At 27.2% G+C, this 13,672-nt stretch overlaps 1 protein-coding gene across 13 annotated transcripts in view; it reads right to left on the reverse strand.

Moving 5' to 3' along the window:
• LOC129978905 (cell adhesion molecule DSCAML1-like) overlaps window positions 1-13,672 on the reverse strand; it is a 139,729-nt gene that overhangs the window by 78,433 nt on the left and 47,624 nt on the right. Inside the window, exons 1-4 of one of the 13 annotated variants that reach the window (XM_056090674.1) lie at window positions 7,271-7,353; window positions 5,940-6,233; window positions 4,194-4,265; window positions 2,380-2,664 (exon numbers count right to left, since the gene is read on the reverse strand). The exons of 9 other annotated variants lie outside the window; for them this stretch is intronic. In XM_056090674.1, the coding sequence (XP_055946649.1) occupies window positions 2,380-2,664; window positions 4,194-4,265; window positions 5,940-6,233; window positions 7,271-7,319 (700 nt within the window). In that variant the 5' untranslated portion in view covers window positions 7,320-7,353. Of the gene's footprint in view, window positions 1-1,516; window positions 1,655-2,379; window positions 2,665-4,193; window positions 4,266-5,939; window positions 6,234-7,270; window positions 7,354-10,864; window positions 11,150-12,463; window positions 12,615-13,672 lie in introns of those variants that run through there. 3 more of the 13 variants (XM_056091352.1, XM_056091276.1, XM_056090713.1) reach the window with 3 other exon arrangements.

The following is a 13,672-nucleotide window of genomic DNA, read 5'->3' on the forward strand; positions in this document are numbered from 1 at the left end:
ACTGATTTAGTGCAGGATTGGATTATCAAATATGCAAAGTAAGTAACTGCCTAAAAATCTTACAACTTTGGGAGGTCTTAAGTCTCGAGGACTCGAATTCATTTAAATTAAAATCAATAGTTGTTTAAATTTCGGAATATTATTCCTAAGATTTTTTAAAAATTCTTTTTCGCTTCGTTTCTGTGTTTTACAATTTTTTTTTAATAACTGGCCGTCCGTATCGAAATTCAATAACTCTTGCCAGCTATATGTACTGGAGAATTTATATTGTATAAAAAGGGTTTTAATTTTTTTTTTAAATTTCTTCTAAATTTGAATTTTGAATTTTTTTTATTATATAAGATTTGCTGAATTTTATATAATAAAATTTTTTTCCTGAAGATGACCCTAAATAAGGTTTTGTAAGTTGGGAATTGAAAGGAGAAGTGGGAGGCAAAATTTATATTGCCTAAAGGATTTCATTCAAGCCAGGTTTAGCTAAGATGATATTTATTTCAAAACGTATACTTTATATAGATTTCCATAAGAATTCGATTCTCTAATGAAAGAAATACTTTATATAGATTTTCATAACAATTCGATTCTCTAATGAAAGAACTGGGTCGTCATTCTATTAAAAGACTTATAATTATTCTATTATTCAGATTTGTTCTAATAACCAGCAACAAATAATAAATTTGCTTAATTTTATTCATTTTTCACTGTAGAAATGATTACTGGCAATCTAATTATAATAATAAAAAAATATTATCTGGAAGAATCGAAGTTTTATTGATTTTTAGATATCATATTGAGAATGATGGGGGTAAAAAATTTCGTAATTTAAATAATTTTACTTCCGAAATGGTTTTAATTCCTTAAATTACTATTTTTAAAAATCAAGATTAATATTCGATATTGTTTTAATTAACTATCGGAAAAGAACAGCATTTGTAATAAGCAATAAAAGCATAGAATATCATGGTAATATCTGGTATTTAATGTTCGCCGCGTTTCTTTCATAAAAAGAAATAAGAGCCGATATTTTTAATAATAGAATGAGAACCATAGTAAACATTATTATTTAAAATGAATTTAAATAAGCTACTATTTATTTGAAATAGAAATTCCATGAAATGTTATTTAGAATCAACGTAAAATAAAGCATATAAATATTGCATTGTTTGAAATAAGACATTACGTTTTCTAAAGAATTTTTTTTATAATCATCATTATTATAAAGTCACAAAATTTCTTTCCACCATAAATATTCTATAGCTGTAGAAAGATTTAAATAATTCATGAATCATTAATTTTTAGAAATAAATCTATAATTATTGTTTTCGAATAAAAATTAAGTTTTTACAATAGTAATAAAAAATACAAGCAAAACACTACATGGTGTGAACTATGTGAATTACACAAATCTATATTTTGGAATTCCACTCGTATATTAATGGATTTAAAAGCTTACAATGTACTTAAATAATAATAGAATTAATATATTTTTGTTTCAAAACAATAGAAATAGACTCACCTGCTGACTTCGAGATGGTACAGAAAATAAAAAGTAAGACGGCAGTAGAGTTCTTCATTGTAGTCATCTCATTCAAAATATTCCAAATGAAGAATGAAGGTAAAAAATACTTCACCAGGTCTTGAACTTATAACAAATAAGTTTCCATCGGAAATTAACATAAAAAGTTAACAATTAATATAAAAGATACTATGACAGATTGTCTTTAAACGAATTACATACAGTCGAGATACCAAATTGGCGTAGTGAATACTCTTAACTAAAACAAGCTCACATCATATTCAGCCTTCATGAGACACTAGCGCCACACAGGAACGAAAATTAGAACGAAAAGTTTCATAGAATTCATATTTAATCTCGAAGCAGAGCGTTTTAAATATTTTACTTTATGTAATATTTTCAAACTGAAATGAACTGGAAAAATGATGAAAAACACAAAAACTAAAAATTATGAAAACTTTATTATTTCCCATCTTTTTCCCACCAATAATTAAAACAGAAAACGCAGAATATGGAACATGAATTCTCCAGATTCAGGAGAGCAACGGCAAGTTAGCATTTACCTTGATGTTGAAACGCAACTCAAATTATGAATCAGAAGCATATTATTTATACAATATAAATTAGGATAAATTACACAAATGAATGACATCATAAGGTTTTAGTGCATTACATAATTATTAAACAGATAAAATAACATTCACAATTCATGAAAATGGATTCATCACAAAATGCTGCTATAAAACATAAATAAAATGCAACAACAGAAGCATCTATACTTTATTGATGATGTTGTTCATGCTAATCCTACAAAAATGGCAACTCTGTCAATAAAAATGCATGAACACAACAATAGGTCATACCTTTTACTGAGAGAATGGCTGATGTTTGATCATGACCTTCAGAATTGGCAATTCTGCAACTATAGTTGCCATTACTCTCGGCGTTTACCTTCGCAATCACCATGTTAGATGTGTATTCATCGGTCTTTCGGATCGAGATACCACGGTCCAGAATGAGAGGTTGCCCGTCTTTGAACCACGAAAATTCGAACGGAGGCTCTCCTTGCAGGACAATGCAGTGCACCGAAGCTCTCATGCCCACGTCTAATTCAGAAGGAAAGTGGATAGGGCTCATTTTAGGCATATCTGTCGAAACGAAATTATTTCATTCTATTATTCCATAACACATTTTTAATGTAAATTTATTTGAACAAGATTTTTAAGAAATAAATAGAAGAAGTTCAATTTTATTAATAAAATTTCTGTTAGTATATAAATAGGATTATGGTCGATTTATTTTTCACATTGTAACTTATTTTTAACATGTTAATAATTTATTTTAGATTAAAATGATTTTTTATCACCTTTATAAACATGCATTGTTTTTATTCATCACTCATGACTCCAAACTGCCAAGCTTCTGCATTTAGACACAGTATTATTGAAGCAAAGGATCGGTGTTTATAATAATTCCAATAACTAAATGAACGCAATGATACGTATCGGAACTTGACTCATCAAACTTGATAAGGAATAAAAATTATCCTAATATTTTAAATGAATATTATTATTATAACAATCCAATACATTTCCATTTCTTCGTAAACTTAAATATTAGCGACCTATTTGAGGCCACATGTTAATCTACGGACCCTAAGCAGCTGCCTAATCTGCTTAGAGTGAAATTCGACATTGTATACAGCTGACAGGTAATTAATTATTTTGTTTGGAAAAAAATTTATTCATAATTTCTGAATTTCGAACGATAAAATGCTTAAATATGTGTTTTGTATTTGTATTTATCCGCAATAAATCCAATTTCAGAAACCTTATTTTGATACATCAAAAATAAAAACTATGCCCATTTAATAAAAATATGAATGTATAATTTAGCGTAAGATTTGGATTTGAGTAATGAAATTTGGATTTTTTTATAATAAAAATCATATCTTTTACACATTTTGTGTAATTTATAAAGCAATATATCATTGAAAATAAATGTAGTCGTTTTTATTTTGACATGCATTTGTATTCAATATACTATGTATAACCCTTGATTAAACAATAATACCAATACCAATAATACCAACCAATGTTCAACAAAATTTTTCAAATTATAACACCTTTTAAGCAGAGTATTTGTTATTTATATAGTAAAATAACAGAATTATGACGATGAGAAAGTAGCCAAAATAAAGTATAAAAGCTTATTCCCACCCCTATAATCCTTCTCTGGTTTTTAACAGCTAGAATAACGATTTTTTTTTCTTATGTTTGGAAAGAACTTTAGAATATTAAAATTTATATGGAAGACATTCTAAACTAAATCAATGATTATAATCTAAGAATAAGAATAAAATTTTAACATACCAATCTTTTGTCGATAAAATTAAAATAAAATTTATTGAAAATTTAGCCATTAATACTTATTAGACATGAAATAATATTTTTCATGTATTTCAAAGAAAAATAAATGGAAAGTGAAATTACGACGAAATTATGATTGAAATTACGACTTGAATTTAAAAATAAGAAGCTACTATTCATTTTCGACTTTTTAAAAAAAATGAGTAAGTGGAAAATGCATTTTTATCATAAAATGTAAGCAAAAATAAAATTCACAAAGCTTTTTTCTACATTAGAACTATTAAAAACAATAAGATAATTCAACATACCTGCAAATATTTCGCTGATCTCTAGCAGAAGGACGGCTATCAACGTAAGAAATATCGTCATGTTTTCAGACACTGAAAGCGTTGTCAATCACTACGCGATCTAAATTTCTTGATTAACAAGTGAAAATTAATGATAAGAAAAAGAAATTCATATATTTTCCATCAATATCCTAATTTTCGATTCATTCATGGGAAAATAGTCAACTTATTAATATACTATACACTACACACCAAACAAACAAAATGGAGAATATACTCTGTTATTAGAGAAAGCATATCAGGAAGGTTGAGATCATTTCTGCAGGACATGGGGCACTAGCGCCACATAGTAACAAGAAATGAAACAAGAAGTTATCACACAACAAGCATTTTATAAATTTTCAAAAGAAGCAGTATAGACAACACTCTTTCCCTTTTAAAATCTAATTTTAAAATTACCATTCATTTTCATGTTTCTATTTGCAAAAATTTAGTAATCTTAAATGTTCATCATATTTAGCGGATATCTAAGAAATAAAATATTGCTAAAAAATCTATCAATACATGAAATCAAATACAATATCTTGAATATGAATATAAATCAACTGGTACAAAAAGGAATAAATAGTATATCTATCGCGGCATCTTCTGCTGAAAAATATCGATGTTAGAGATCATTTTCTTCAAATACATTAAAAAATTTGTCATATTGGTGAACAATGTAGCAACATACATTAATTGATTCATATTCCATTTGTTCATATAAACACAAGCTTGGAAGTAACAACATTAAGTATACGTTAAGCATATGTCCAGCATTAAGTAAATACGAATCCAACAACATGGCTGCGATGCTGTTAAAAATAAGTAAACAAACGTGTTTTTATTATTATTAACATAAGAGGAACATTTATCAAAAAGGATAAACACAATAATTACATAAATGTGCTTTACTAATTAGATAAATACATGGTCAATTCATTTAATTTTAACGAGTCAATTTAATTTTGGATGCATAACACAACATATACCGTAAAATGAGAAATATCACAAGACAACTAGATATATAAGGTTTGTGAATATAAAAAAATCAATTTTAAGTTCAATAGTAAACATATTCGTTTTCAAGCAAATTTTGAAAAATCGTATTTTTTTTTTGCCTCAGATATAAGCAAAAATTTTCGGCCGATAATACTTAATAGTCAGAGAAAATCGAGCATAGACCAACAATAGAAATGTTGTCACAATATGGAAACAACATATGGATTTCTTCAATTACCTTATTTTTTATAGAAGAATATATTTGTTTTCGGTTATTTATAGAAACACCACACAAAACACTTCATGGATTTCAGTGATGTTTTATAATTAAAAAGGTGTAATATTTTCATCATTTAATGAATATCACATACTAAACAGGACAAAAATTCGAATATTTTCTGAAATAATGACGTGACGTGAAATTTCAAACTTTGTTTTACGATTATATAAGAATGGTTTATTATGTGTTTATTTCGTTTCATTATTTATCGTAATGTTCAGTATCAAATATATCTTCCTTTTTTTTTTAATAGTGAATATTTTTGTGTTGTCGGACGAATTATCAATGAAATAAATAATATTTTGATAGTTTAATACAAAAATCATTTGTTACACGAAACAAAATCTAACTGAGATGTAGCACAAAGGCTACGAACGCCGTGTTAGGAATATACAATTCTCTTTTTAAGATGCTGGTTTTATTTGAATGATGTGTTTTTAACATACCCTTTATGAGCAAAACAGCGGAATGCTCGTCTTTCCCGGCCGCATTTAACACTCTGCATGTATAGTTTCCATTACTGTCCGACTCCAGTTTAGAGATGATCAAATTTGAAAGAAAATCATCCTCGTATGTCCTGGTATGAATATTTCCTGAGGTTTCCACAGGAATATTGTCCTTAAACCACGTGAATTGAAATGGTGGATCACCATCAATCACAGAACATGCTACTGTCACTCTTTTACCAAGTGATAGATCGCCGGTAAAGTGAAAAGGGCGAATTTCAGGTTTTTTAGCTCCTGAAACAAGAATGTTTTTATGAAATAAATATTACTAGAATAGGTCACAATCCCAATAGTTAAATGAATTACGAGATTGAAATAAGTAATAAATATAATTAAACTCATTGTAAAAAAAAGCCTAATTCAATTAAAAAATAAGGAAATTTAAGGGGAGAAAAGGCATGATTTAGCACTATTTATAAAATTATTTCCAAAATCTTTAACATCGATTGAAATCTCTAACTAATAACTATATATTAAATTTCGTCCAACTAATATGTATTTGTCAAGTCCTACATTGTTTGAAAGGGTAAATATTATTTTATTGCTTTTAAGCACAGAACATAAAAAGTACGATTTGATAGCGAAATTAAATATTTGGCACATGTATATGCATAAGCAGAAACATTAGAAGGATAACTGTGGAACAAGAAGTAAAACAAATAGGAAAAGGATAATAATTAGCTGATGAATTAGCAATTAATGACGTGCAAGGCACTTAAATTTTTAAGAGTAAATTTAATAGTTTATAACAGGCAACTGTTTTTACATGAAAACATTCTAAACTTCACAGTTTTCGTATTCTAAAATAGACTTGGAAAAAAAATAATAATTGTGCTTCTATCTTTCTTTTAAAATCCAAGTTTTAATGCACTTATTTGCCTGATCAATTTCGTCTGCTTTTTTTTTAACATTATAAAAAGAGAAGCCTAAGACTAAATAAAATTCATTAAATTTCAAAAGAATATAATCAAATTTATACATTTCGAAATTACTTTTTTTATCTGAAAATATAATCTAAAATATAGTTTATCACACATTTTTGAAACTTGAAGTAAAGAAGTACGATTCGATCAGACAAAAATAGGTATTTATATTTTATTCGATATCCGAAAAAAAAAGCCATACAATAACATTAAACATTTTGTGAATAATCAAAATAATAGTATTTTAACTGACATCTAGTAGAAATTAAACCACGCCAATTAATGATCATGCATTTTATTTAAGCTAATAAAGAAATATTAATATACTTTTAAAAAAATTCAACTCACCTTCACAAACGACGCTAACGAACACAAGAAGCAAAATCGCAATGTGCATAGTAGTAGGTACTTAATCCAGCCTATATCCAGATTATCGTAGATTAAAAAACAGAGATGCTGACTTTTGCCCTTTTTTTTCCGAAAAAATAACTGCAAAATAATACATGAATTTTTTTGAACTTGTTAATAGTGAATTTCAAGTGACAATGTGCTTTCTACAGATCATGCCAGTGAAGAGACTGGTATTCATTCTAGGCACTTCTTCGAGGTTATTAGGGAATTTTTGGTCAACAGGATACTAGCGCCACATAGGAGCAGAAAATGTAAAGAGAAGATGTAAAACAATTTTTGAATTTATAACGAAAACATTATCAAACTAATAAACACAACAAAAAAAAAAAAAAAAAAAAAAAAAACTTTCGAGTCGCGTTTTAATAAAAATGGAATGTGGATATCCAATAATATTAATAATGATTATTTGGAAATATTCCCAGGATATTAATAAGCAATGAAACGCATGTTTGTGATGTTTCTTTTTTGGTCTTTACAAGCATATTCTGAAAGTAAACATAATAATTGGTAATAAAATAGATGCATATATATAATTAATTTCGCTAAGAGATGATTGACAGATAATAATTCACATACGTATAGATTTTATTACAAATTCATAATTAGCTGGTATAGTAAAAAGTCATATTTATTAAAGGTAACGACGTGCAGTTTAAAGATTATAACACTATCTTTTAGTATTTCTTGATTAACATATACAATAATTTTAAAACACCAAGAACCATTGTTTATAGCATTTTGAAGATTTGACTACGTGTTGATTGGGTATTTTTAATAAAAAAAAATTGACATTTCAACATTTTTAATTAAAAAAATGAGATTTAAAAAGGATCAAAGTCTATATTTTAAAGGTATTGAAATCTTTACGTAAATTTTTCCGCTTGTATATGAATGAATGAAGACATTGAATGCTTATTAGTGCATTATCATTATTTCGATATACCCCGCTGTAAATAGTTGGATCTAAAATAACATATGAGATTTTAAAATGTACTGGAAAGATTCCTTGCAGAGTTAAAAAAAATGACAATGAGAAAAAGAATGACGATATCAAAATTCATTACTTATACCAATATCCATCAAGAGCCAGGAGATAAAATGAGGTGCACCTTAAATAAAAAAGATATGTACAAAGCTGTGCAAAAAATATTAATGACGGGTCCTGATTTAAAAAAAAAACGGTTCAAAGTAAATTTTAATTTAATGATAAGAACACCTTGGAATAATTAATAAATAGCATAAGCACACAAAAAACAATAGCAAAAGATGTCAGTGAAATTACAAATATTATTTCACTGTAATCATTACCGAAACACGTGATACTTTATATACAAGGAAGATATAAATATATCACAATCAAAATATATGCTACCAAGTTCAAACTTGAAATAAAAAAAATCTGCATTACATCTATTTTGACTCTAGAGACAGTTATTCATTTTGAACAGAAAATTATGTCTTCAATTTACAAGATGAAACATTTCGTCTTTGCTTCTCAATAACTATTTATGCGCCTTTCAGTCATACCAAAAAATTTGTACCCATTACTATTATTGTATTGTTAAATTTTGGTACTACGGCTACTGGTACTAAACTATAGTACTACTGGCGTTTTTAGACTGCCACCTTCTACTAGTGCAGTAGGGCGTGAATAACATTGATATGTATTATCTTGTTCAATCTGTATAATATATACAAATTACAATATCACGGAAAGTGGGAGAACATAACTATCATAGCAAAAAAATTTGAATATCACCAAACAAATTGCTGCATAAAATAATTGCTCTTCAACTTTGTTTGATAATTTAATAATAGAAAGCGATTATTAAATCGTCTAAGCATAGCAGATGTACATTATCGATTGTGTTTGATAAGATATGTCACATTTTTCAAATTGCAATATCACGGACGAAACCGAACAGAACTTTTGAAACAAAAAAAGCAGCACCATTTCTTAAAATATTTTCAATATATTTTCCCCTGTAAATAAAATGCTACTATAAACAGTAATTAATAATAAAGTAGAGGGATTTACCATGCGAATGGAATATCCAACATTCTGTAAATATTTTAACAATGCAATAAATATTTTATATATTTCTTACACTACATTAGCAGCAAACAACAATATTGACAATAATAACTTCTGGCTCAGTTTGTAACATTCTGTATTCCATAAGAGAAAAGGGCTCATTACTCTCAAATAAAATCCTTCATCAAACAAATATTCATAATAAAGAACACTGAACACATAAAAAGACCTCTGTTTTGTTAACGCAGTAAAAGATAGAAAACATTTATATAAAAAAATTAAAAATATATACTTTAAAATACTAAAGAAGAGACATTTCAATTAAATTATACAGTAAATCGGTTCAAGCAGTTAAAATAAGTCTTAGTATAAACACAAAACAAGCATTAAAATATTTAATTCACTTATATTATCATATAGATAGTATTGAAATGATCTGAATTTCTATAATTTTTAATCATTTCAAACCAAATAAACATAAATAGATTACTCGTATTCATACTCCTTCTTTTGATGGGTGGGTGGGGTAACTTAGAATTCCAACCATAAAATGCTTGATTGTATTTTATAATAGATCTTTTATCAATATAGTTTTTCCTACATAGGAAACTTTTCTCATATATAATCGTTTTACAACATTTATATTCATGGTAAGAATAGTCATCGATAAATATAGATGAAACTTCTGTACGTCTATCGGTTGTTGATACACAGGGAAAAGAGAAATCTCCTACCTGTCGTGTACAACTGTTACTGTTATAAATTTTCCATTTATTGTTAAAATAAACCAACACTAAGACACCTAATAACCATACGTTTACATGCTACTAATTTATGGAAAATTTCTTCAAGTTTCTGCTTGGCAAAAGATCTGAAAGCAATATAATGCAAGTGAGGTTAAAGAACTCTTTCTCTAAATCACTTCATTTTTTTGTTTCGAGAAATTGGACATTTAACAAAAGAAAGATATAATTTAAGGGTATAGATATATAGATTCAAAATATTAGGATAATGACAAGAAATTCATTGCAAAAAAAAAAAAGAATTTTTGTGATAAACCTGCAATATTTTGGTATCACTTGTGGTAACTTTTCGAAGTTCTCACATTCATTCCAACAAATAAATTGTTTAATACTATTGTATATTTCAAACCAAAGCATAAAATAATGGCGAATATAGACACATATTTTTTAAAAATGTATGCAACATCTTCTGTTTTTTATGCGAGTACAATTAATAGAACAAGTTTAACTCCATTTTTTTGGACAAAAAAATAAAATAAATGCATTCTTATAATATTAATAATTAATAAATATTAATTATGAAATTGTCAGCATAATAAAAAATTAACATTCGTAAGACATATGGCAGAAAAAAACCTTCTTGTTTAACAGTGAAATCGAGGTCAATGTTTAAGGCTGCCGCCTTTATACAAAACAGAAAAACTTACATCTGCTTGATGGTAATTAGACTATAACAATTGCATAAAATCATACCTTTTACAGATAATACAGCTGATTTCTCGTCAAGACCTTCAGAATTGGTAACTCTGCAAGAATAGTTGCCATTGCTCGTAGCATCTACCTTCGAGATAACTAAATTCGAATCATAATCATCGAATTTTCGAACAGAGATTCCCCGGTCTTCTCGGAGAGGTTGACCATCTTTGAACCACGAGAATTCAAATGGAGGATCCCCATGCATGACAATGCAGTGCACAGAGGCCCTCATACCCGTATCCAGTTCACTTGGGAAATGGAATGGGCTTACTTTAGGAGCATCTATGGAGATGAAAGCATATGCTTCATTATTTGTATTTAAACATATATGTGAACATTTCTCGTTGAATTATAGAGCTGTTTATTCTTATAACATACTGTTTCATGAGTGATAGTTTGAGTAATAGAAACATTCAAACAGATTCGGAATTTCCGGGAGCTTTCGTAGATAGTTAAGTTGTAAAAAAATAGTTAAATGAATTTGTTGTTGTTGCTCTTTTAATATTTAAAATTACAATTCCACAAATAAAATTTCATATATGATAGTTAAAAGATTTTTTTAAGAATGTAGAAATATATTTCGTATAGATTTTATAACTATAGCAGTTAGGATAAATTTCATTAGAAAAGTTATGAAAAATAAGTAAATTTTATAAAATAAAGCGTATTTTAGTACGGACATAGTATACCATGTATTTATTTTAATGAACATATTAGTGTATATTAGCATGAACATGATATAAGATAAATTTTCCAATCAAATGTTAAATGATAATAGTACCGATGCTCTTCTCATAATATTACATTTTAAACACACGCAATGGTATAAATAAGACTTTTTTCATTTTGCTTTTCTTTTTTTTTTTTGGTTTTATTCTATTCAAATAAAATTTTCACGCAACTTTCACAAGGGCAGAAAACACTCAAGAGTATTATATTATAATTTTTATGTAAATGTAATATTTTTCTCTAAATTAATATTATCAATCTTTATTTTTAAATTACTGACGTTTCGTAAATAATTACTGAAAAAGAAATGAATGCAATCATTCCAAAATCTCTTGTTTCGTTACATTCTATAGAAATCAAAACATTGACTACAAAAATATATGTGAAAAAAAAAGCATTTTGATCATTCTCAAAATTCTTAACCTTATACTTGATATAAGCTCATGAAGTACAAATTGAGGATAGTGACATTAAAAAATAAACCAATTGTTTAAGTATTTAAATCAAAGGATAGAGCGAATTCAAATATCTCTTTTCACTTACTCATTTTTCATTACAACAGAGAAAATAGAATTAAATTAGAGAATAAATTGCATCAGTATCTCAATAATAAATTCGATTGCATTCAGTACTGAAATATTAGTTATATATTAGTTGTGGCGTGTTTGACGTCGGTATTGATCTAGATATACAGTGTTACTAGATATCTAATATTTAGGCTTTTTACAGAATCCTTTGGGAAATTCGGAACGATTTTATTTCATTCTATGACATATAGATTCAGTGCTAAAAATGAATTAAACGCAATAAAGTTTTACAAGCTTCATATTTACATAATAATCACATCAATATATAAATTCTACATACCTCCGGAGACTTCTTTCAGAATCAAGACAAGCGGAGTCAACACACAGAAAAACATCATTATAACACAATTTTCAGCTTTGTCAACATTAAACTTTGCAGCGCCCTATACTTTTAGATTCTTGTGAAAAGAAAAATTCCAAACACATAAATATAATGAAGATAAAAGGTGAAATATTATTAGACACACACCATTAATCAAACAAAATGGAGCGGGTAGTATCCGGAATGAGCATATAGTGTACAAGCCTGCTCCATCGCGTATCAACATGAGGCACTAGCGCCACATAGTAACAAGAAATGTAAAAAGAAGTTGTGTTTGGAAAAAACCACTTATTTTCTGGAAAGAATAAAAAAAAGGTAACATGTATGGAGTATACAGGTTTCAGTAAAATTATATAAACATTATACTGTTTAAGGTACATTTTCGTTTTATATTACTGTCCATAATAACTCAAAATATCTAAATAATCTACTATTGAGTGCTTTTTAAACCAACTGATCTTGCGAAAACAATGCTTTTTTATCTTGTATATTCTCAGTACACAAAAAATGATAAACCACATTTTTTTGTTTTATACAATAAAAAATGATAAAACACATTTTTTGTTTTTTACTATAAAAAAATCGCATTATGTTCTTAGATTTAACTTAAAATTATTTTCTTTTGGCCTTGAAATACAAATTTTAAAGCACATGTTTCTACATACAAATAATTCAAAAGCATAATAATGTTCAACTACAGAGTAAAATGCAGAAATTTAACACATTTATATAAAATCCAAAAAAATTCATTTTCTGTTTAATATAAGTATTTTTAATATATAAGAAGTAAATGATTTTTGTTTAAACACTTAAATGAATTAATTAAATAATTAAAGTAAAGATTGAAGAAAAGATATGCACACCCAAACTCTTGAAATTTCAACTAATACAAATAATTTGATTCCATGCCTGAATGTTATGCACACTTAGTAATGTCCATACATCGAAAATTCCCCCCCCAAAAAATGATAAAACCAAAATCAGCAGCTTATCAGTTTGAGAAAAATTCGTTTCCAAAATACAAAATATCCCAATAGAATTGCGTGACTATATTTATAAAAAATAACTTCAAACGTAACAAATCACATGAGATTAAACAGCATTTGTATAATTACATATATTATTCTAAGTAAATGCCGAACTGTCAAATCAATCAAATTGAAAGTA

This window comes from Argiope bruennichi, chromosome 1 (assembly GCF_947563725.1).
Source record: "Argiope bruennichi chromosome 1, qqArgBrue1.1, whole genome shotgun sequence".
Lineage (NCBI taxonomy): Eukaryota > Metazoa > Arthropoda > Arachnida > Araneae > Araneidae > Argiope > Argiope bruennichi.